A 25126-nucleotide genomic window follows, 5' to 3' on the forward strand; every position below is an offset into this window, starting at 1 on the left:
TACGAATCATACACTAAACTCCAGCTCAAAGCGATACAAATAAATCAACTTTTAACAATATCCGCATTCTGGGAGTAAAAACCGCTTAACTCAATGGGACGTAAAAAAGAGCACATTCCTAGGGCAAACTATGGACAAGTTAAGGAAGCAGTTCATTTTCTACTTCTATTCAAATTATGTGAATTTGAAACTTGTAGATGCGCAGGGGAAAACAAGCCTTCCGCCCCAACCCTTTGGAAAAGAGAAGGACGGTACTGCGCAAGCGCGCGCATGTACGTTTTCTATCTCGGGAGCCAAAACGGGCGGATTCAAAACACGAAACAGCTCCTTCCTATTGGCCAATCTAAGCAACGCTACGTCGCGCTCAAACGTCGCGGGTTGGGGTGTTGCCCGTCAACTAACAGGTGATGTGGAGCTCTCGCGAGAGTTGGCATGAAGCTGGCACCGCCATGTTGAAGTAGGGAGAGGCCACATCCAGTTTATGTCGTTCTTGCTTTTTATTTTTATTGTTTTTTAACAAGCGAAAAGAGTCGCGCAGGCTTCACTGTGGCGTTGGAAACTGCACAGCCTTTTAACGGGGTTTTCGGGCTCTTGAAAAATTACGGCGGTGGCGCAGAGGCGACGAGAGGATGGTGCAGTCCTGCTCTGCCTACCGTTGCCGGAATCGTTATGACAAAGAGAAGCCCATCTCCTTCCATAAGTGAGTAAGGGTAGACGGTGGTGAGGGAAGAAGCGGGATTGAGGGAGGGTGAGGGAAAGCGCGCCCCCGCTTCCCCTCGAGCGGTTGGGAAATGGAGGAGGCGCGCGCTCCCCCAGAAAGGGAAAGGTGGTGCGCGAGCGCGCACGCGCGCTACGCCTGTACGCTGAGGAAACGTTTTTAAAAAAGGATCGCGCGCGGCCTTAAGCAAGAGAAGGCGGGGCTAAATCGCGCGCGAGCCACTTGTTTTTTTTTGTTTTTTGTTTTGGGGGGGGGAGGTATGGGCGCACGTGCTCTAGTGTCTAACCGTCGCTCTTTGGCGCGCACAACTCCAGTCATTAGAGCTGCTTGAAAACCTGAGAGGGCTCGCGTGGCTATTTTATTATTAAGAGAAAAATAAAGAATGTGCTCAGCTTTTTAAAGCTCGCTTGCACAGCCCCGTTAATCAGTGGCAGCAACAAAACAGACTGGTTTGTGGAAACTTGAAAGGCTGACAGATTTATTGTGGTATCAACTTTCTCAGCTGTTTCATAAACATGACATTTTCAGCAAGAATAAACCCTTTTGTTTGTTAGAGGTGCCAAAAGTGTTGTTAACCCAATGAGTAGCGAACGTATTCTCTGTTAATAAGCCTTGCTCTCTGTGCTTCAGCTTTCTTTTCTCAGTAGCAAGGTTAGACTTCCCTTTTGTTCCTTTACTGCACAAGTACAACTACCTCTTGTTCTCTTTCGCTCAGCAACTCTGTATTTTTCCAGCCTGTTGGAAATAATCATGTTACTCTGTCCAAGACAAATAAACAAGGAACCCGGTAGAAACTGAAATACTAACACTCATATAAACGTTCGAAGTATTGTGTGCTTGAGTCCATTTCTTCATACGCCATGGTCAGTTTATGCTGGAATAAAATGTCCCTCTTTAAAGTGCCACAAGAATCATTTGTTGTTTCCCCCACCCATACACCTTTGTGCACAGAATTCCCTCAGCCCTTCCCAGATTCCCCTGTTCCGACACCACAAACCTTTCCTATGTATTTATTTAAATCTGAGGTTCCTTACATGTGGGTGCCTCAAAATCTTGGTGTTCACCAAGGGTTTTTAATATTTAGTATTGGATTGGTGTCTTACAAGGCTTCTCTTTGGCCACTCGATTAAAATAATGTTGTTTTAGCAGCAGCTGCCAACACCTTGATGCTTTTATTTTCATCCTCTAGCCCTCTGACAGCCATTTTGTGTCTGACTCCATGTACTGTGGCAGCTGTTTTGTGCTTGTGCCCACCACACGGTGTCAGTTCCAAAGATACCCATGGGCTTAATAAATAAGGTTAGGGGCCGCATATTTAGATTTTTGTAGCCTGTATAAAATATATTTTATTTATTTTATTATATTTATATACCGCCCTTCCCTGAGGATCAGGGTGGTTTACATGGAATTGAAGAAAAAAACAGTACAAATAACATGATAAATTGAACAATAGCAATACAGTCATAACAGGAGAACAGTAAAATAACAAACATGGTGAGAACATCCGTTGATGGCTCCATGGGATGGACATGTCATTGGTGGTTTTCATGGGAAGGGGGACTCAGGGGCCAATGGGAATTTAGGTCAACCTCAACCAAAAGCTTAGTGGAAGAGCTCCCTTTTGCAGGCCCTGCAGAACTGTTTAAGCTTTGCTAGGGCTCTGATCTCCGGGAGCTCGTTTCACCAGGTGGGGGCCAGGATGGAAAAAGCTCTGGCCCTGATTGAGCTTCTTCAAGTGAGCTTCCTTGGGGCTGGATCACTTGGGGCTAGGGATTACTAGGAAGTTGGTAGTAGCAGAGTGTAAGGCTCTTTGTAGGCAGAGAGGCAATCCCTTAGGTACACTGGGAGCAGACCACAGATGGCCTGGTGATTACCAGAACCTTAAGCCTGATCTGGAATTTGACTGGAAGCCAGTGCAGTTGTTGAAGGATGGGCCGAATGTGGGACCCTAATGGTGTTGCTGTGAAGACAGGAAGACCATACCCAGGTTTCTTGTGGAGTGAGCCATTGATAGCTGCACTTCATCCAAGTTGGGTAGGCACGCTTCCTCACTTGGGCTTTTGCTGCCCAGCCACAGGACCTCCGTCTTTGAAGGGCTGAGCTTCAGATGACTCTGCTTGAGCCATCTCATCACTGCTTCCAATTTACAATATGATTTTCTTTTGTGTTTTGTCTTCACAGTGAAGTAGGGTTTGTTGGCCTAAGAGTGTTGGACTGGCCCAAGGTGAACTTCTATTGTAGAGTGGGGATTTAGCTGTGCAGTGCCTACTATGGCAGTCCAATGAATATACCATTCTGACTCATCCTACCTTGCTCCCCATTGCTGGTAGTATTGAGTAGCACCATAGTTTAATTCTCCTCCATCTCTTCTGATTCCCCCCCCTCCCAAATTTTTGTTCTATATTTCCCTTCTTATGTCTACTTTTTTGCTGAGTCTGTTGGGAACTCTATACAACTCTCTCATCACCACCCCCTTGCAACCCAGCCACTGAGGAAATTCATTACACTAGAATGGAGGGTGGGCACCCTGCTGTATCTCTGAATCCAGGGACTCAAGGGGTGGGAAAATACCACAAATATCACACTGGTTGTATACCTTTTATTTCTTCAGCTACAGGTGCCAGATATACATTACCGTTTCTTGAAACATTAAGACAATTCCCTTCCCATTTTTAAAACTCAAAACATTTATGGCCTTTATAGCGATGCCTCCTGCTTGACATGGTTTCAATTTCTGTTTTTATGTCATATGTATTTTAACTGTTTTTGGGGTGCTGATTTTTATGGTTTTGAAATGTGATTTTAATGATTATGCTGTAAACTGTTAACTGCCTTGGATGCCCCTGTGAAGGCAGAGAAATGTTTTGTTAATAGATGTTTTGTTAATAATAATAAATAATTATATGGGGCTACAGTTGTCCTAAAAACAGTGTAATTTGATCGAGACTCCATGAATGGTTGAACAGGGGTTAAATACTTCATCTTATTCTTCCTTTCCATTTTTCAACCATATCTTCACTGAAGTGCAGAACCCTCTCTGAAAAAATATGGCAGCACTAAGAATCCCATGTTGTCTGTCATTTAGTGACCAGCACAATATTGTTTATAGTGGAACTTCTCAGTTGTGAATCTCCAATGTCAGTTGCCTGCTTTTGTCTGGCAAATGGGGGTGCTGTTTCTATCAGAAACCAGTTCTCCCTAACCTGAGGGTAAGTTTGAGACTAGACTTTCTCTTGCAACATGTTCCTTTCTAAGGAATGCCAAAACTATTCCAGAGTGTTGTATAGTTGTTCAAAGGGAACAAAGTCACCAGAATTTTATTCGAGATGTAAGCTTTTGTGTGCATAGCACACTTCCTCAGACATTGCTACTGCTTCAGACTACCATGGCTATGCACCTGAATCAAGCTACCATAGGGTTACCAGATGTCTTCTTTTTACAAGACATGATCTCTTTTTTGGCGGCGTCTATCCTGTTTAGGGCTCTTTTTTATAAAACAGTTTAAATAGTAAGGATATTTAAAATGAGATTGATCATACAAATTATTTACTTGAAGTAGTCAGGAAACCTGTCCTCTTTTTGCTTTTCAAAGACCTATTATGCACGAGCCGGAACAGCCGCACTGGCGGCTACAGGGCACTGGGGAAAATCCCCGATTATGCATGCCACCGCCAGCGCGGGTATAGCTCGGCCCAGGACCATGGAAGGCCTGCGTTATGGGAATACGGGAACTTCTGTGGTTCCCGGGATACCATGGGCGGGGGCTGGGGTGGGCCGCCGCTGTGTATAATTGACAGCGCTGGGCCTTTTGGACCCTGCAGGGACACCTCATGCACCTGCAAGCTCCGCAGAGCCGGCAGGTGCATCCCCCTGCCCCCACTGTGGTGGGACGGTGGCATGCTGCTCTCTGCCAGTGTGTATGGGGGGGCCCAGGCCCCTCCCCACTCCCCCCCAGCTGCTGCTGGGCAGCATCTCGGGCTTTCCGGCCTTGGCGCACAGTGTGTGTGCGCACGCTATGCCGGGGCATCCACATACGCCGGGAGGGCTCCGCCCCATTCGTACATGGGGAACAGCAAGGCATCCCGCTGCACAGTGGCTACCCAGCGTAGCGGCCGTCATGCATAATGGGTCAAAGTATGGTAACCCTAGCTACCAAATGTATAATAATGAAGACATCTATTTATTTAGCTTAGGTGTCCCCAACATTTGTGTTCAGATGCTCTGTGATATCCGTTGTTGTTGTTCGTTGCAAAGTCGTGTCCAACCATCGCGACCCCGTGGACAATGATCCTCCAGGCCTTCCTGTCCTCTACCATTCCCCGGAGTCCATTTAAGCTCACATGTGATATCCATTAAGAAAGCCAAATCAAAAATCCATTCAGGGTCAGAAAGTGCTTCTTGATTTTTTCCTTTCTCCTTAAGAAAGACATCAATTTCACGATGAAGACTTTAAAAATGTTTGAGGAGTTTGCCTATGCTAAGCCACATGAAGAGCCTCTTGTGGCGCACAGTGGTAAGGCAGCCGTCTGAAAGCTTTGCCCATGAGGCTGGGAGTTCAATTCCAGCAGCCGGGGATCAAGGTTGACTCAGCCTTCCATCCTTCTGAGGTCGGTAAAATGAGTACCCAGCTTGCTGGGGGGTAAACAGTAATGACTGGGGAAGGCACTGGCAAACCACCCCGTATTGAATCTGCCATGAAAACGCTGGAGAGCGTCACCCCAAGGGTCAGACATGACTTGGTGCTTGCACAGGGGATACCTTTACCTTAAGCCACATGACTTCTGCATAGTACAATATACCCCCATATTCCACATCTATCTCTGAGAGAAAATTTTGAAACTGATGATGAGCAAGGCCATGATGCCTGATGTAATTAATGCGGGATACAACAATATGCATCATGCTTTCCCACTGAGAAATCTTACTACACAAGGCTTGTTGATGGATGCAGTGAAATTGCATGGGAAGTGTACTGTTTAGTATCAATATCTCTTCATTGATTTTTGCAACTACACCAGTTTTACTTCCCATCATATTTCTTGCACTATCAGTTGTGATGCTTTTCAATTTATTCCAACTCAAACCAAGATTTTCTACTGATTTACCCGCCTTCAAGAATGTTTTCTGCAGTTGTAGTGCTTTTAAAACTCTGCAGTGCACACAGCTCTTCTGTAATTCTGAATCTACCCCCTGTTAAAAATTAGTAGTTGAGCAGTGTCTGTAATGTTATTGCTCTCAGTTAATGCCAAAGAAGAAAATCAAAACTTTTTGCCTTGACAATCAGTGACATATGCAGCTCTTCTCCTAGTTCTTCAACATGCCTCGTGATTGTAGATGCAGATAAACTAACACAAGATACCTCCTCTCTCCATCAGAGAACGGTATACCACTCTAAGCAATACATTTGATAGCCAAATGGCCAAATTAGTATTCTTTTGCTCAGCCCCAATGAATCACACTGAGAGAAACCCTTTTTTATATTTTTACTGCAGAAATATAGACACCCGGGGGGGGGGGGTGTCCCAAATCTGTGCAGAGAATAATAGGATTACATTGTGTTAAATACCCTTCCCTTGGAGGTGGGGAAAGATAATGCCTTTCAGGATGAACCAGTAGCCTGAGGTCTCTACACCAGCTCTTATACCAGCCTTCCAGGAAATGCTTTCCCCCCACAACCTCCAATTGTTTACATAAACATTAGTGATATACCCATTTCTGTAGCCTTGAGAAGGACTATCAATAGGCAACCTGTTTTATCCTTGTTTAAAAGAAAGAAGTAGTCTATTTGTCATTAAAGATATGGTGCTCAACTGTAATTTTTTGTTTCTTTGAAACAGAACTTCCTTTTTCAGACATCTTACAGGGTTTTTAGCAGAGCAAACAATTACAGCGTTTCAATGTTATCCTTGAATAAATACAAATATTAGTAGTATAATTTCAGGGGCCTAATTCCTCCATTTTCTATTAAATCCACTCCAATCTAGCTGCTGTTATCTGGGGATTTTCAATTCGACCATGGCAAAGAAGAGAAGAGATACCCCCCCCCCCCCATCCACTACAGTTCTCAGAAGCACTGGGCTAAATACACAGGCTAGGAACAGTTTTTTTTAAATGATTTGTGAATCTGGGTTACCAGATGGTAGAGATTTCCACACCTGGTGAAAATGGATGCTTTGCAGGCTGGACTCTATAGTATTATCCCCTGCCGAGTTTCTTCCCTTCTCTAACCCCATACTCCCTACAAATTCCGAACCTAGAATTGGCAGCATTAATGCAAATATATAGATCTGGGTTCTTGATTTCGTTAGTAGTCTTGAAATCCTCCCCTTTTGTAAATCCTTGAAGTTGCTAAAGGGTAGATTGATTTGTATCTTTCAAGCAACTGCTTCCAGTAGCTGAATATGTGTTTGCATGAAGACCTTAAGACACTAGGAAACCATGTCCTTTGTTAATAATGAGAATTAGAGCCTTTGTAGTTTATCAGCTGTATACAATGTTCTTATTAGCTGAAGTCTGCTACTTTGTAATTAATGCCTCATGGTTAAGTAAACATTTGTTAACTATTTAGAATATAAATAATTGTCCTTGATTTTACTGATCATAGCTGCTAGTCTAAGAGCAATTTCTTGGAAGTAAGCCCAAATGAATAAAATGGGATTTTCTTTTGAGACCTCTTTAGAATTGCTCCCATAATAAACATCTATTTGTAAATAGTAGGGCATGTACCTGGATGCATCAAATCTAGTTTGTTATATTCCAGCTATTTAAAATCAAAAGGCATCCCCACACAATTAATTCATACATCCATATTCCATGCCTACATGATATCTGTAAAATTTTCCTCTTTGGTCATTTAAATTAATGACCAGTGTGAGCCATTTTTAATGAGGAAAAAAGACTGCAGTTCAAAATGCCTTCCTTTGATCAAGTCCTCTTGTTTTTATCGCTTTACTTCAGTTGGTGTCTGAATAAAGTTATGACATGATTGATGTTTTTCTTTCCCTGTAAAAGCACTTACTGTTTCTTTCAAATAGAAATGGAAGAAGAATTGGGCCTAAGGGGGGGGGGGGGCGATATATAAATACAAATAAATAAATAAAATTGAATTGAAGTAAATTCAGATCTTTCAGCATGGGAAGCTTGTGGTCCTTCTGGATGCTAGACTGTAAAAGAAGGAATGATATATTTGCTGGATCCACAATGATCATTTCGGATTTCAGGATCACCGCCATTCAATCAAGTATGCTTAGAATTGTAGCCCTAGTGTTGCTTGTTTGTGCCTGAGTCATTTGGATTAAGATTAAAATATTTGTTAAATGGAGCATATGGTAACACACATCCCTGATGCCCAGTGAATACTGCATAATCAAAGTTTGACTAATCAGGATTCTTGTGTATTAATCTTAATTGTCCATCTAAAAATTCCACTAAGTTCAGCACCCCTATGGGAAAATGCTGAGTGTATGTGTGTCCAACAATGGGTTTTTTTCCAGCAATAAACTGACCCTTTGCACTCCACCACCCAGCCACCATACTGATGTACATTTCCCCTGGAGATTAATAAGGACGATAATATAAAAAGAGGTACTAAAGTTATATTTTATTTGTAGATTTCCTCTCACAAGACCTGATCTCTGCAAGAAATGGGAAGCTGCAGTTAGAAGAAAAAATTTCAAGCCAACAAAATATAGCAGCATTTGTTCAGAACACTTTACTCCAGATTGCTTCAAAAGGGAATGCAATAACAAGCTGCTGAAAGACAATGCTGTGCCAACGATATTTTGCCACACTGAACCAAATGTGAAGGTGAGCGGGTGGGTTTTTTTCCATATTAAATCTTCAGTTATTCAAAGATGTGCATGTTTATGTATAAGAGGCACACTTATTTCTAAGCGAAATGTTAGGAAGAAGAGCATTTCCCAGCACCATAAAGGAGGGAGGCTGGATTCTTAAATTCCCCGCTCTATTTACTAACCAGGAAGAATGAGAGAGATGTTGGATTCTTCTTTTCATTTAAACAGAAGAACTTTCTAGCTCCATCTATTTTTAGAATACATCACTCTTTGATTGTATCACCTTCTTTGCTGTTTCCCTAGTTGATCTATCCATCCATTTTGGGCTTTCTGAAATGTGCTAGGAACTTAATCTGTGTGGCTGGTACTTCAGAAAAACTGTTATTCCAGAGCCTTTAGCCACTCTCCCCTCTCTGGGCACGATCAACCATTCCCAGCATAGTCCTCTCTCAGATTCTGAAACTTAAAGGTGTGAGCTGTATCTTTGCTTCAGCCTAATATCCATTGTCTTTTCCCTACCATTGCAAGAATGCTAAAATTTAACAGTTAATATGATTGCAGCATTCCTTTGTTTTATCTACAGGCTGCTGGAAATATTCTGATGCTTGAATCTCCTATCCCACTTTTCTTCTTAGGGGTGGAATGGGCAGGATGATGGGGATGGGAAGGGAACCATAGCCTTAAATGGAGCTTCTGCTTGAAATGTTGAAAATTTACTTAGTGTTATGCATAACTTCATTCCCTGCCACCTACAGCAGTTGATTTACAGCTGCACTCATCACCCTGTGTCAGAATTCCAAAGATGCTCACAGACTTGAAAAGGTTTGGACATCTAATGTATACCAACTGCCTGATTGTTTGTTCTTGCCTGTAGTACATTCAAAAAGTAGAAGAGCCCCTTAGTTACAACAGTCAAACAACTCATTGCATTTTCTTACTCTCTTGAGAGGAGGAGGACATTTTGGTATTCCTCTTCCAATAATCCCTGGAGGCAGGAAAATTTTTGCACTTTCCATCTCGGGGATGAGAAGGAGTCCGTGCCCACTGATAAGTTCTCTGAAAGGAGGTGGCCAAGGAGGCAAAAACAACAGTTTTATTGAGATTTCAGAAATAACACGTCCTTTGAACAACTGCAGCTGCCACAGAGACAAAACACCAAGACTAAAAAGCCACCATGGAACATAGTCAGCCTAACTAAGGGCTGAGCTCCAACACCATCCTGTGTGGCAAGCCGAAGAAGAAGAGTCGGTTCTTATATGCTGCTTTGCTCTACCCGAAGGAGGCTCAAAGTGGCTTACAGTCGCCTTCCCTTTCCTCTCCCCACAACAGACACCCTGTGAGGTGGGTGAGGCTGAGAGAGCCCTGATATTCCTGCTTGGTCAGAACAGCTTTATCAGTGCCATGGCGAGTCCAAGGCCACCCAGCTGGTTGCATGTGGGGGAGCGCAGAATCGAACCTGGCTCGCCAGATTAGAAGTCCACACTCCTAACCACTACACCAAACTGGCTCTCAGCCAATACATGACACGCCTTCCCCCTAGCTGACAGTGTCCTGTTGATATTTTGATTGAACTCTCTTACGCTGTGAACAACCATGATTATACAATGGAGTTGAGATAACTTCTGTTGGGCCCTTTGATATTTCTGTTGCTTCTTGCTCCTTTTTGAATTTAGAGTCCATATCAGCACACCTTTGTTCCTGAGCAGAAGTCAACTCTGTGATCTCCACTACTGTGGCATTACTGGTACCTGCATCACTAATACTGGCAGAGAGAACATATGACCCAAACACGCACCGCCTCATTTGCTGTACATGGTATCAAAGCACACCACTGTCTGTTGTCTTTGTCTGATAGGCTAATGTCCCTGTTCCTTATGTCACAGTAGCAGGAATGAATCCATGCTGCACCAGAACTATAATGTCTGATACATGCAGGATCACTTGGAACAAATGTGCAGACAGACCTTTGATTCCATCCCTATCATTTGGTCGATCCTCAGTTAAATGGGTGTGCATACGATCTAGAAGAGTTGTCAGATGCCTGTTCATTAACAGTTCTGCAGGACTCCTTCTTGTGGTGTAATGAGTCAAAAAGAAACTTCCCAGGTGACTATCCCAGTCACCCTCAGTAATTTGTTTTAATGGATCTTTTCTGTCCTTATCATTCTCTCAACTTGCCTGTTAATTGCTGGATGATAGGGAGCTGAAGTAATGTGGTAGATTAAACCAGTGGTCTCCAACCCCCAGTCCGGGGACCAGTAGCGGTCCATAGATCAGTCGGTACCGGGCCGCGGCTCCTTCTCGCCCTCCTCCCTGGCAGCTGCCTTGGGGGCTGCCCTGCCACTTTGCCGCCGGCTCTCCTTTGGTGCTCTCCAGCGGCCGCCATGGCTGGGCCCCCCCCCTCAGTGTGGCACTGCGCAGCTGCTGCTGGCAGCGCACCTCAGTGAGCGGCGGGAAGTCAGGGGTGCCGGCGGGAAAGCAAGCGGAGCAGGGGCTCAGGCGGCGGTGGCGACGTCCCTCGACAAAAGAGTACCCCCCCCCCGGGCCTCAGTAAAATTGTCAAGCATTGACCGGTCCCCGGAGATAAAAAGGTTGGGGACCACTGGATTAAACCATTCGCAAGAAATATAAGAAACTCTTCTAATGTAAATGGAATACCATTATCAGAGAAAACAACATGTGGCAATTCATATGTTGCAAAAGTCAAGGCAATACTTTGAAAACATGGGATATTTGGAATATGAATCAATCACTATGAGGAAACTCTGGCCCTGAACTGGACCAGCCAAATCACCAGGAAGCCTTGGATGCCCTGGGGTATGTGGTGGAGCTGGTCTTGAGGCCTGAAATCTTCCACCTTACTATGCATCTGGGGCCACCACACATAACTGGATGCAAGAGCCTTCATTTGCACAATGCCAGGATGTCCATTGTGTAGTGCCTCCAACACCCAATGCCTCAAAGCTGTAAGAATAACAACTCTATTTCCCCAAAGGAGGGCAATCTTTATGCACTGATAATTCATGTTGTTTCATCACTAATGGTGCAGATTTCTCTTCAAGTTTCCACACTGGCCACCCTCTTCACACCCAATTGAGAACACGAGCAAGAACAGTGTCCATAGATGACATAGAAGTTGCAATAGCAGTTGCATGAAGGGGTGGTTAAGATAAGGACTCTAGCAACAGAACTTCCAAAGGAGGAGGAAGATCCACCTTAATCAATGGAAAGGGAAACGAACTCAACATATCAACATGGCCAATATCTTTTCCCAGTCTATGCAGTAAGGAATATATGCATTAAAAAAATTGCCCACTGAAACATAAATGGGGGACAATATCTATGATGGCTGCCGATTAAAGACAAACAATCCCAATAATGGTTTATGGATTGTAACTATGATGAATGGTATAATAACAGAATTTTTTCACACTTGACACAATTGCAAGGGCTTCCTTATCAATTTGGGCATAATTCCTTTGAGTTGGAGTCATTGTTCTGGAATGCAATCTGCAAATCAGTGACTCAGGACAGCTCCAGTACCATATGGGGAAGCATCACAATTAAGAATTAGAGGCTTTTGTTCATCATGACGGTCCAAAACACTGTCAGAAGGTAACAAACCTTTCATGTCACAAAAGCTCTATCATGCTGGAATGTCCAGTGCCATTTAGCCTGTTTATTCAGAAGGTGATGCAAAGGTTCTGATATTATCGCCTTGTGGTGCAAGAATGCATTATAGCAATTCAAAAGTCCCTAAAATGCTTGAAGTTACTGCTTAGTCTGTAGAACTGGAACATTATGGATAATCAGTGTTGGTATGGAAGGGAATAGTCTCTGGGCCTTTATATGGAGAAATCTGGCAGTATGTCTATGATGAAATATGGTTGAACTAGTAATCAAGCCCGCTGTAAGATAAATACAGCGGGCACTAGGTAAGGGAGGGGGCTCCCTTGGCCGGCGGCCTGACGCGGCGAGAGGCACTTTGCTCCCTTGCTCCCTTGTCGGCAGGGTGGGAATCGGCCGGGCCAATCGGCAGGCGCAAAGTGCAAAGCGCCTGCTGATTGGCCCGGCTGATGGTCTGTCCGGAAGAAGGGGCCAATCGGCATCCTTCCTCATCCCGGACAGAGCCTGCCCTAACTCCTCCCACTAAGCCATTACGGCTTTATTTAGTCCGTGGTGCCCGCGGCGCTGCGGGCTGTGTTAAGATAAGATATGAATAGCAATATACTCTGCTTTGCACAAAGTATGTAGTAGGATGACTCTGAGGTTTTCTGTCTTCTGTTTTCCTGGAAAGGGTATGTTTTTCTTTAGCCTTACAGATCCCCTCATTATGTCCCATCCACTTACAAAAATGACATTGTTGTACATCAGTACGTCCTTTACAATTGTTGTACCTCACAGATGGTAGTGAGATTGACCTCTGAATTCCTGCAACATTAGTTTTTATTGAAGGGCTGTTGTGTTACACCCTATGAATATCCATCACCTGTAAATCAGAAATTCTGGTTAAATGGATTTGAGACCAAGGCAGACTTTTGGCCAGCTGCACTTCCCTTGTGCTTAGTGCTGCAGGGGGTGGTATAGAAGCTTCATAATAATATATAATAAATAAATACATAAAGCTCCAGAGGCCAATGCTGCTTCTTGTTTATTTTGAAATGTAAGCTGTTTCTCTGCGAACAAGTGACTCTTTAAGGCTTCATCATGCAGACCACAAACCAAATAATCCCATAACATCTCCTCTAAATTTGAAAAATTGCGATGCTGTGCCAACTATCACAATTCAGCAATATAGGTAGTTACACTTTCTGTTGGACTCTGTGTTTGTAAAAAGCCTTTTGTTGTGTTATCTCAGAAGATTGTGGTATAAAGTGTTCTCCTCAAAAATTCAAATTGTCCCCATAAGATGTATCAGTGAGCTTAGCTGGTGCTAGAAGAGCCCGGGTTAAATCAAAAAGATATCTGTTCCACAGATGCTCGATATCTGATTTCTTTTCTGACTGCTGTTGTTAGCTGCTAATTAAAACTCCATTCTTGCTGCATAATTTTCCTACTTGCTATGACATGCAGAGTTAAATTCTTCCATATGTCCCTGTGTTGCCGTGCCCCAGATGTTTGCCAACTGACCTGAAGGTGTTCTGAAAGCAATTTCTACACAGTCCTGGCAATGGCTTCAGCTCAATTCTGCACCCTCTTTAATCCTCAATAAAAACAAACTTTCTGCATCCCATCCTCATTGCTAGTGATAATTTATCTGAAAGGAGGCAACCGAGGAGATAAAAACACCTTTTCTGAGGTATCAAAAGTAACACGTCCTTCAAATAACTGGAACTGCTAAGACCTTTAGTCGAAGACACTTCCAGTTTAGGGCCAGATATTTACAAAACTGATAATCTCACTTTTTGCAAGCCTGCATCTTAAAGGAATCCATATCCATCCCTTTCTCAACAACTTCTTTATAATGTCACCTTCACAAGAGCAGGCAAACAGGTCCCTTCCAGTGCCTTTCAGGACACCATCCAGTGCCTTTCCAGTCATGACTTCCTAATCAACATCCAGAAGAACCAACTAACATCTCCTCCTCAAGTCATCACACATTTGGGGTCAGTGATAGATTCAATCCAGAAAGAAAGTATTTCACTAGACAGAGCAGAGAAGATCGTTTAGACTGTGAAACAGGTTTGCTCTGTGAAATCAGTAGACTTCCAAGATCCTTGCATATCTACTACATTAAATTATTCCTGCTATCAAGACAGTCCTGTGGGCCTGGATATACACTCTTTGGTACTTTTCAGACGGAGGGTAGGCTCTCCCCCCCCCCCCCCCCCCCCCCGGAGATGGAAAGTGAAATCAATTTCCTGCCTCCAGAGATTGTGGGAAGAGGAACCCAAGAGTACCAGAGTGTCATCCTTGCCCTCAAGGAGAAGGAACCGTCACAGTAAATCCAATGTTTTGTTTTAGCTGTGTTCAGTAAAAGGTACTCCAGTCTTAGGGAATGTCTAAAGTTTCATCTTAAATAGTACAAGGATTGATAACACATCTAGAATTAAAAACTTCTTAAATAGAACACTGCATGACTTGTGCTCTAAAGAACAGCTGTAGCTCCAGCTGGGAGTAGTTAAACCCAATAAAATGAATCCTCTGAGTGGGGAATAATGTTTAATAAATATTAAAACAGCTTCATTAGGACTTCCTTCCAATTACGGTACCTGTGTTTAGGATATCAGCCTAACTGGGAAGGATTTATAACAACCATGGCTACAGGAAATAATCTGTTCTGGAGGTGTGAAAGATTTGGTGACAATCTGTCTCATTTGAAAAAAAAGCATACAACAGTTTCTTCTGTTTACTCGGCTGTAGTTTTTATATTTTGTTAAGAGATTTTTAAAAATGCTTTCTAAGAAGTGCCAAGGCTAGAGAAGTATTGGGCAACACTGTCTGATGCGAACGGGTTTCACAACAGTTTAGATGCCTTATAGATAAAGTCGGCTTTCATGCTACAACATAATCTCTCTGTTATTGAGCAAATACTTCATGGGAATGGCCACAGAAGGAATCTTTGTGTGTGGCCAGTTTCCCACACCCTGGCATTACCTTCCCTCAATCAATCGTGACTTTCTGTGGCATGCTCAAGTTAAGCAAAGAGTGTCTTAAAAACTGGCTATTACACATGTCAGAAACAAAAAAAAAAGAGTTAAATGTATATTCAAATATGCTTTGCTAAACTAACAAACTATTGCCACTGTTGCCTAGAAGCATGTCGAACTCTTTTCATAAAACAAAATTTAAATGTTTGTACTTTGCTTGTAATTTTTCAGACTGAAGGCACTCAAGAATCAGTTGAAGAACCATCTCCGCCTTCTCCTTCACCTCCACCACCCCTACAAACAGATCCAAGACTAGTAGATCCAAGCATTGGATTGTTAATGCCTCCACTTCACACCCCCAACAACATTGCTGTTTTTTGTGACCACAACTATACTGTAGAGGATACTGTGCACCAGAGAAAAAGGATTCAGCAGCTGGAAGAGCAGGTGGACAAATTGAGGAAGAAACTTAAGACTGCGCAACAGCGATGTAGGCGTCAGGAGAAACAGATTGAAAAACTGCGAGAGCTTGTTCAGTTTCAGAAGGAAAAAGACGTGCTGTCGGGCAAAGGGGGTTATGTGATTCTGCCCAATGACTACTTTGAAATTGTAGAAGTACCTGCCTAAGAAGTTTTATTATTTATGGGGCACTGCCAAGTTTAACCCCATCAAACTAACCCAGAAGTTGAGTTTAAAAATGCAATGCTTTTTAGTTCTGTGTATATTAAACTTCACCCCTCAAAAAAACAATAAAAAATTGCTTTATAATCATTCTTTTCCACTATGGATTTGGGGAGTTGTTAATGATGAAATGCTCAGTACTTAGTACAAAGGCAGTATTTCCACAAGTGGGAGCAATTGTCAAACCCTGGGGTTTCTTCACGGCCCTGGAAGGGTTTCCCAAATAGGGGAGGGGAGTTAATTTCTAATATATTTTTTAAAGTTGCTAAACATTTATTGTGTGATATGAGAGTACATGGTCATGTCAACCTCCCCCTCCCATAGCCAATGATGGGCCTGGAGAGGTTGGGAAGGGGAGGAGACCTAGGTGGGTGTGTACACAGCTATGTTTCCCAACCATATTCTACATGATCATGCCACTTCTGGGGTTTCTTGGAGACTGAAGAATGTTTCAGGGGTTTCTCAATGGTAGAAAAGTGGAGAAAGGCTGTCTTAGCCCCTCATCTGTATCCTCAAGTACCCTATAAGGACATTAAACCTGTCTGAGTGAAGTCATTCTCAGATCTTTGCCATAAAAAGAAATGGGACCAAAGTCTTTGGATTGTGCCACTCATGCATATGAAGTGTAATTGGTAAGTATTATTGTGATGTGTTTTCAGTATAGAATATTGTGTGGGATCCAATGGACTGTAAAAGGAGCTTCTCTAATCTCTCCCTGTCTTCTGCCACCTCCCATGTCACCCCAAAAGCTGCTTTTGAGAGTTAGGGGGCCACTGAGAGCAGGGTAGATTCCGTATGGAGAAAATCTACAGAAATTATCAACATCCACTTCACCCATACAAGATGAAGAATCCAACTTTCTCTGGATGTAGTATATAATAATATTTTCCATATGCCTGTCAAAATCTTGGCCATATAAACCTGGTAGCATATAAGACAGATATTCAACAAGGTGTTAAGATACGCCTAGGAAAAGCAAGTTCCACAACTGTGAGGCAGCTACTGAGAATACTCCGATGGCACTGGGGCATAGATGAAGCAAGAAAGAAGGCACTCCTGGCATTAAAGGTAGAACTGTAGGTAGCTTAAGCTGTTACTCTAGTAAAGGTAATGGAGCAATGTGCTGCCTGCAACTTGGTGATGGTGGTGGTGGAAAATGCCATCAAATTGCAACCCATTTATGATGAACCTGTAGGGTTTTCAGGGCAAGAGATGAACGGTCATTGTTTGCTGTTGCCTGTCTCTGTATGACAACCCTGGGCTTCCCTGGTGGTCTCCCATTCATGTGCTAATTACAGCTGATCCTGTTTATGTATCAGTATTGTCTGCAGCAGCCGGGAATTTCTGACAGCCACCAAAGGCAGACCCATGTAAAACATATTCTACCCTTGAGGTTACAAACCAAGCCCTATAAAGATAGGTTGAGGGACTTGGGAATGTTCAGCCTGGAGAAAAGGAGGTTGAAAGGGGACATGATAGTCCTCTTTAAGTATTTGAAAGGTTGTCACTTGGAGGAGGGCAGGATGCTGTTTCTGTTGGCTGCAGAGGAGAGGACACGCAGTAATGGGTTTAAACTACAAGTACAACGGTATAGGCTAAATATCAGGAAAAAAATTTTCACAGTCAGAGTAGTTCAGCAGTGGAATAGGCTGCCTAAGGAGGTGGTGAGCTCCCCCTCACTGGCAGTCTTCAAGCAAAGGTTGGATACACTCTTTTCTTGGATGCTTTGGGCTGATCCTGCGTTGAGCAGGGGGTTGGACTAGATGGCCTGTATGGCCCCTTCCAACTCTATGATTCTAAACAAGAGTTACTAGGTCCTAATTAATCATACAGAGTTACTCTGTGTTCTCGCAAGACCTTGGAAAGGCAGAGCTGATCATTGCTGCAGGCACAGGTCTAAATCTAGTTGCAGCAGCCCAGGCCTAAAAACTCAAAATGGGACCCACAGAAGGTAAACCTCTCATCTAATCATGGAACTAGTCATTGTATTGAGATTACCTAGATTCTGTTACAATCACCTATTTCACATTCCATATTAAACTGGGGTGCTAGATCAGCACCAGTACTGCAGGACCTGACTCAGATTTAAAAAGCAAAAGTAAAGCTGGCTATCATTGGCATTTTGCTGAGACCAAATCTGTTCAAATCTATATAAAAGAAAAAGATTAGGTGGGGGAACACAAGGGGAGGGCTGTGGCTCAGTGGAAGAGGCACTGCATGCACAAGATTCCATGTTCAGTCTTTGGCATCTCCAGTTAGAAGCAGCTGGCAAATGAGATGCCAACTTCAGTGGGAAATTTCTAGAGATTTGGAGGTGCACCATAGGGAAGGGAGGGATCTCAGTTGCAAGAGCCAGCTTGGTGTAGTGGTTCAGAGCGCCAACTTCTAATCTGGCGAGCCAGGTTTGATTCCCTGTTCCTCCACATGCAGCTAGCTGGGTGACCCTTGGGCTCGCCACAGTGCTGAGAAAGTTGTTCTGGCCAAGCAGGGCTCTTGAAGCCTCATCTCCCTCACAGGGTGTCTGTTGTAGGGAGAGGAAAGGGAAAGGTGATTGTAAGCCGCTTTGAGATTCTTGGTAGATAAAAGCGGCATATAAGAACCAACACTTCATCATCATACAATGCCATGGAATCCATCCTTCAAAATAGCCATTTTCTCCAGGGCAGCTGATCTCTAGTCCAGAGAGCATTCCTAATTCCAGGAAATCTCCAGCCTCCAGGAGGTTGGCAACTCTGGATGTAGGTGAAGTGAAAGGCCTAGTCCTGAGACCCCAGAGAGCTGCTACTAGTCATCAGTGTAGATAATACCTTGATGGACCTATGGTCTGATTTAGTATAAAGAAAAGTTCCATATGTGTTCCTGTGTACATAAAGCCTCATGGAGGTAACTCATCAGAGAAGTTTCTGGGTTATGGCAGGTGAGAGCCAACTTGGTGTTGTGGTTAAGAGTGGTGGCCTCTAATCTGGAGAACTGGGTTTGACTCCTCATTCCTTTCCCACATGCAGACAGTTGGGTGACCGTGGGCCAGTCACAGTCCTCTTAGAGCTGTCCTCGCCAAGCAGTTCTCTTAGTCCCACCGACCTCAGTCCCACCGACCTAACAGGGCGTCTGTTGTGGGGAAAGGAAGGTAAGATGATTGTAAACCGCTTTGAGACTCCTTTGGGTAGTCAAAAGTGGGGTACAAAAAAACAGCTCTGCTCTTCTTCAGGTAGCTAAGGATTCTACACAACCTCTTTCTCTGACTTTCCTGCCAGAGCCTATTGGAAACATGTAAAACAAAGGTGTCTTCAAAAGATTAGATTTGTGTGAAAATTGTATTAAACTCGTACTGGAAATAAAATTTTGGAGATGCAGAAGGCCTTGTTTGAAAATACTCCCTTTTTTTTAAGGCCTAGCCAAGAGCCTCGAAGGGGAAACATGAGACTAAAAGATCCCATTTTAAAGGACTGTAATTCTAGAGAGATTCTGGTGATAAAAAGACGGCCCCATATGCTCTCTCAGCTATCTAAATGAATCACTGATGATGTCATAATCTCCCCACTCCCCCAGTTGCCAGTTGATTCATGTAGACTTTCTTGGATAAGCTTTTCATCAGACAGCCTGGTTAAGGTAAAACCTACCTGTAATTTTAAATTATGATGCTGGATATGAAAACCTGTTATAAAAAGGCTCCTCCTTTTTATATCCAAACATCGTTCGGGGGTGGGGGTGGGGGTGTCATTGGACCCTTAAGAACAATGGAGCGTGTAAAGGGGGGATGTAGTAGGTCAGTGGAACTGCTGGAGTCATATCATCTCACTTGATTCCAGTGCTGTCCAGATTTTGGAACTGTTGTATATTATTAAAAAAATATGAGTACCCTCCAGTCTGAAGTCTATACACGCAAAGTGTCTCCCCAGAGCAGAGCAGCACCAATGAGAAAGAGACAGGAAGGGTGAAGGACCCTATTATATGGTGGGGGTTGTTGGTATGTCTCCCTACAGAAAAATTACAATTCAGCCAAGCTAAATATTTCTGCATATGGTAGCATTCATTCTGCCCAAAGGCCTTGCTCCTTCCCCCCTTCCAGGCTGTCTCTACCTCTCATGGCATGTCTGTGTGCAAAATATTTGATGTTTTCACATAATACATGATAATTTGATTCTCGCTACGTCTTTTTTTCTTCTATCATGGCTTGTGTTTTGGAAAGTTTTCAGCCAAAGCTGGATTCACAGGACACTAGCTGTCTGGCACACTGGACATCACCAAGACATACCACCAGCCCAACCTACAGAGCAGTTTTGCAGCTACTTGTTATAAAGTGTACTCTTAAATCCAGCAGAGACTGAATGCATAAATACATCCATAAATGCATCCAGGCATATAATGGCTTGAAAACAAAGATGCTAGCAGAGGCATAAGAGGAAGGGACAAGACCTGAACCAGCCTTTCTCAACTTTTTTCCATTGAGAAACCTCTGAAACATTCTTCAGGCTTTGAGAAATCTCAGAAATGGCGTGATTGTGCAGAGTTGTGTACATGCCCACCCAAGACCCCTTCCCACCCATCCCCAGGCCCATCATTGGCCATTTTGGGAGGGGGGCAGGTCAACTGATCATATATGGCCATATCACCCAATAAATGTTTTACAAATTCTAAAAATATACATAAAAATTAATTCCCGCCCATTCAGGACACCTTTCCAGGGCCATCAAGAGACCCAGGGTTTCACAAAATCCTGGTTGAGAAAGCCTGGCCTGTACCATTTCAAGCTGCAGGTGATGACTCATGTAATGTGCTTACATTCAAATAAATCTTCTGAATCAAAAGTAGGGATGTAAATTTCATCCCATAAAGTGGCCATTTAAACTATAAAACTGTTTAAATTATTTAAACGTTTAAATATTAACAAGTTGACAGTCTATCTAGGCCACTTACATATTAACAGCTCTATTGCTGATTTTTGCTAAGAAAAATCAGAATGAATATACTCTGGTGTCTGTCTTGTGTGTTCCCTTACATGCAATTTTATCTACTTCTGACTCCACTTCCTCCCACCGTATCACTCCATTTCAGTTTACAGCGTTCCTGAACATTGCCCTCAATAGGCCTTTCTGAAAACAATGAACAGTGAAGAGTTGTTTTTGAAGCAAGTAGGGTGTTGCACATGTTTGAGACCCACACGGATTGTATAAGGCAGCGGTCCGCAAGCTTTCGCTTGCTGCGGACCGCTGAGGCGTAGTTGGGGGAGAGGGTGGCTCGGGGGCCCGCGCATGCGCACGCGCGGCAGCCCCAGCGCAAACGCGCATGCGCGGACTGCCGCGCACGCACGTTTGCGCCCGGCAGGGGTGCAAACACGCGTGCGCCGCAGTCCGCGTTTGTGCCGCCGCCATGCCGGGGGCCGCGGCTCTCCCTCCCGGCCTTACAATACTACTTAGTATTTGCATACTGCTGGCAGGGCCTCATGGGAATTGTAGTCCATGAACATCTGGAAAGTCACAGTTTGGCCACCCGTGGCATAGCGCCTTCAGGGTTCAAAGCACTTCACACACGTCCTGTTGAATTCCTTTGAACAGCCTCATAATTAAGGTTGCCAATATCCAGGTGAACCCTGGAGACCTTCTAAAATGACAACTGATCTTCAGACAGCAGAGGTCAGTTCTCCTGGAGAAAACTGCCAGTTTGTAGGGTGAAATTTACCACACTGTGCTCCTTTGAGGTCCCTTCCCAGGCTCCCTATCCCAGATCTCCAGGAATTTCCCATACTGGAGTTGGTAACCACTGAGAGAGGCAGAGAAAAATTGGCATGATGCCTAAGACCGTCTCCTGGGTTCATGATACATACAAATAAGAAATCAATTGGCAACCTTCTATTTTGTTACAGAGCAACTTGCCTACAAAGGTATGCCAGTTCTCTAGTGTATTTAAAAAGTTACTATTATTAGCCATCTTATATTTCTTTTTCATTCCCTATTATAGTACCTGATCAGAATCAAACTAATGTGTGGTGGTCTATATTCAGTGGTGATTAAACAAAAGAGTTGGAGGCACTGCCTGCTGGGAAATGTAGTCATATAGGACAGGAAAGAGGAAGTAGAAGGTATGAGATTGCCCTGAGCTTAATCTATTTTATGGAGTAATGCAACAGTTGTGCCTGTTTAAGAACTACAGTAAGCTTATATAGGAGCTTAAAGGGTGCTTGATAATTTATAAATATGTAAACAAGTGTTCTTTAAAGAAATGAGTGAAATTTCTCTTTTGTTTTTTCTGACTCAAGCAGCTTGCAGAAAAAGTATAAAAGAAAAATCCACGAATGGCTTAGATCCCTTGTCATAAAAATATTAAAATGGTGAAAAAAGTACCAAATACGAGCAGTAAGGTAGACGAGTCTTTGGATCCGGGTACTTCAAGGGAATCTGTGGTCAACAAAGATGAAAAATATCCTTCCCCACAAAAAACAAATGCTTCTTCAGGAAGTAATGTGGAATCTCGTGGTGATATGCCAGTGCACCCAACTAAAGATAGTGGAATGACTTCCTCTTCTCCAGAAAGGAAACTTCAGACCCATGTCTCTTTCGATCATGACCAGAGGGATCCAAGTGGTCCTGGCGCTGCCCATAATTTGAGCCTGCCAATGCGGCCCCTGTCTCGGCGAAAGACCCGCCAGCAACTTCAAAAAGAAAAAGCATCAGCAACCAAAATCCAGTCAGCCTGGAGAGGTTGCCAAGTCAGAAGGGAAATGGACAAAATGACCGAAGCTGCCACCAAAATCCAAGCAACTTTCAGAGGGCATATGATACGCAAGGAATTGCCTCTGAGCCTGTGTAATCATGGCAGGAGCAAGTCCAAGAAGAAAGTCCAGGCCAGAAGAGAGAGTGGGTCTGTTCCGGGATTCCTAGGTTGTTCCCAGCAGGTGGGTTTGATAGGGACATACCCCAAAAGCAAGAGCATCTTGCCGTACAACGACAAAGGAAAAAACTGTCTGTCAGTAATTAGAGATTATGCCCTGTTGAGCCCTGAGCTGAACTTCTTGGAAATTGAGATGGGCTGCAGACCCAGCACGGAGATGTTCACGTGCTCTTCTTTGAATATCTTTGCTGCTGAAATCGAGTGGCAGGCATATCATAAGGCTGCCATCATAATTCAAGCAGCATGGAGGGGGTACAAAGTCAGAAAACTGATAAGGATTATTGTGGAAACAGAAAAAAGCCAGAGTAAGTCTTTCCGTTTTAACTACGTTTGTGAGGAAATCCTTAGGAAAGATACGGTATCGGGTCAGCCTTCCCAGTTCCGAGCTAGAAGACATGATACCGTTCTGCTGGGATTCGTACCACGTATTAAAAACATTAATATATCCACAGTGGTGAAAGGTATGCCAGCTTCCCAAAGGCCCAACATATCAGTACGAGTATTGAGCCCAAATTCCGTAATCCAAGGTTATCAGAAAGATATGGGCATGGGGGCCCAGGGACTGTACTCTGTCAAAAGTCCAGGCGCTCTAAAACCAGCTCAGGTCTATATTCATGTGGATATCAGGAAAGAGTTAAAGAAATTGTCATTAACGACAGAAAATAAGCAAAAGTCAGGAAAGAGTCAAAAGCCAGGGAAGAACCAAAAGCCAGGAAAGAATCAAAAGCCGGGAGTGGCTAAGGATGGGAAAAAATCGAAAGCTGTTCAATAAATGCCTCTCCGAGGAACTGTAGATAGATTCAGACAAAACATATCTACTTCTTGAGATGAGCCCTTGGTTTACAGATTTAGCCCGCCCCCCATTCTAGGACACCTAGAGCCAGTATGGCGTAGTGGTTAACAGCAGCAGACTCTAAGCTGGAGAACTGGGTTTGATTCCCCACTCCTCCACAGGAAACCTGTTGGGGGACCTTGGGCCGGTCACAGTTCACAGTTCTCTCAGAACTCTGTCAGACCCACCTACTTCACAGGGTGTCTGTTGTGGGGGTGAGGAAGGGAAGGTAATTGTAAGCCATTTTGAGACTCCTTTGGGTAGAGAAAAGTGAGGTATAAAAACCAACTCTTCCTCTTAATTTGTGGCCTCCCCACCTGAATCTCTACCACATCTTTCTGTGGCTATGAGTCTTATTGATGTAAGTTTAAAAACAAACATCCTGGTTCTTCAGAGGCAGCCAGGTGGGTCCGTTGCACCAAAATAAAGGAGTCTTGTGATAGTGTTACTTCAAGGTGCTCTCAAACCCCTCTTTGGATTTTTCTTAACTTTAAAAAAGTTAATCAAAGTAAAATGCATATAAAACCACTAATAAAGATCTCAGGGCAATAATAGTAGTAATAAATATTAAATGCTTAATGTCTTCAAGGTCTCTAGATATATCATCGTCTAGATACCTGTATGATTCTAAGCTCATCAATACAATCATTATCAATCAATCTGTAACATATAGAAATGAACAGCTATAACTTTTCCCTCCAGAAATCAAAAATGTCACCAGCAATCAGAAAAATAAGCCTGATTAGCTTATCCATCACTATGCCTTACTAATTCATCTATCCCTTAGCCTTAGATCAGTCTTTCTCAACATTTTTACCGTTGAGAAAACCCTGAAACATTCTTCAGGTTTCGAGAAACTCCAGAAGTGGTACCATCATATAGAGCAGGGGTAGCCAACCTGTGGTCCTCCAGATGTCCATGGACTACAATTCCCATGAGCCCCTGTCAGCATGGACATCTGGAGGACCACAGGTTGACTACCCCTGATATAGAGTATGGCTGGGGAGCATAGTTGTAAACACGCCCACCTAGGGTCCCTCCCCCTCCAGGCCCATCATTGGCCATTTTGGGAGGGGAGGCAGGTAGACATGACCATATATTGTCATATCATCTGATAAATGTTTAACACATTTTTAAAATATATTAAAATTAATTTCCACCTACTCAGGAAACGTTGCGAAAGCCTGCCTTAGAGGTGGCACTAATTCCAGGGGTGCCTTTTGTCACTCATAATGATTTTAAATTCCTGATAGTCATTTAAATATCTCATGTACCTTCTGGGACTGGTTCACACATGCACATTCATCAGTAAGGGTTCATTGCCATGAATGAGCCATGTGCAGATCATATAGCACAAGTGAAGCCAGCTCAACGACAACACTTTTGTATTTGAGACCTTTCTGGACAATACATTCCTCTGTGAATGATCAAGCGTTGAGCAATGAAGTCACAGAAAACCTCAGGGAGAGATGTACATTGGTGAACCAACAATCAAAGGACATAAGAGTTCTGGTATAATGTTATTTATTTACCATATTTATTTATTTATCATACTTATATACCGCCCTCCCTGGAGGCTCAGGAAAACATGGGAGGAAAACATGAAGTCAACTCCTATCCCTGT

At 43.5% G+C, this 25126-nt stretch overlaps 2 protein-coding genes across 5 annotated transcripts; both read left to right on the plus strand.

The window, feature by feature from the left end:
• Positions 1–350: 350 nt before the first annotated feature.
• Positions 351–15872, plus strand: THAP1 (THAP domain containing 1). The gene is made up of 3 exons (XM_077345447.1): positions 351–700; positions 8329–8524; positions 15333–15872. The coding sequence occupies exons 1-3, from the start codon at positions 630–632 to the stop codon at positions 15726–15728; spliced, it is 663 nt and encodes a 220-aa protein (XP_077201562.1). The 5' UTR covers positions 351–629; the 3' UTR covers positions 15729–15872.
• Positions 15873–19327: 3455 nt separating this feature from the next.
• On the plus strand, positions 19328–23458 carry LOC143841861 (uncharacterized). Of its 4 annotated transcripts, none has more exons than XM_077346440.1 (3): positions 19328–19391; positions 21741–21861; positions 22039–23458. In XM_077346440.1, exon 3 carries the CDS (start codon positions 22108–22110, stop codon positions 23440–23442), a length of 1335 nt encoding a protein of 444 aa, XP_077202555.1. In that variant the 5' UTR covers positions 19328–19391; positions 21741–21861; positions 22039–22107; the 3' UTR covers positions 23443–23458. The 4 variants fall into 4 exon arrangements, with proteins under 4 accessions (XP_077202555.1, XP_077202554.1, XP_077202553.1 ...); XM_077346439.1 differs by having other exon boundaries at positions 22042–23458; XM_077346438.1 differs by lacking the exon at positions 21741–21861 and having other exon boundaries at positions 19337–19391; positions 22042–23458.
• The last annotated feature ends 1668 nt before the right edge of the window (positions 23459–25126 follow it).

This window comes from Paroedura picta, chromosome 7, assembly GCF_049243985.1.
Source record: "Paroedura picta isolate Pp20150507F chromosome 7, Ppicta_v3.0, whole genome shotgun sequence".
Classification (NCBI taxonomy): Eukaryota; Metazoa; Chordata; class Lepidosauria; order Squamata; family Gekkonidae; genus Paroedura; species Paroedura picta.

Excerpts from the sequence above, each read along its gene's own strand:
- THAP1 (XM_077345447.1), top strand. The coding sequence starts at position 630 with ATGGTGCAGTCCTGCTCTGCCTACCGTTGCCGGAATCGTTATGACAAA. Across the intron at positions 701-8,328 it reads AAGCCCATCTCCTTCCATAA|ATTTCCTCTCACAAGACCTG; the intron begins GTGAGTAAGGGT and ends TTTTATTTGTAG. Across the intron at positions 8,525-15,332 it reads ACACTGAACCAAATGTGAAG|ACTGAAGGCACTCAAGAATC; the intron begins GTGAGCGGGTGG and ends GTAATTTTTCAG.
- LOC143841861 (XM_077346440.1), top strand. The coding sequence starts at position 22,108 with ATGGTGAAAAAAGTACCAAATACGAGCAGTAAGGTAGACGAGTCTTTG.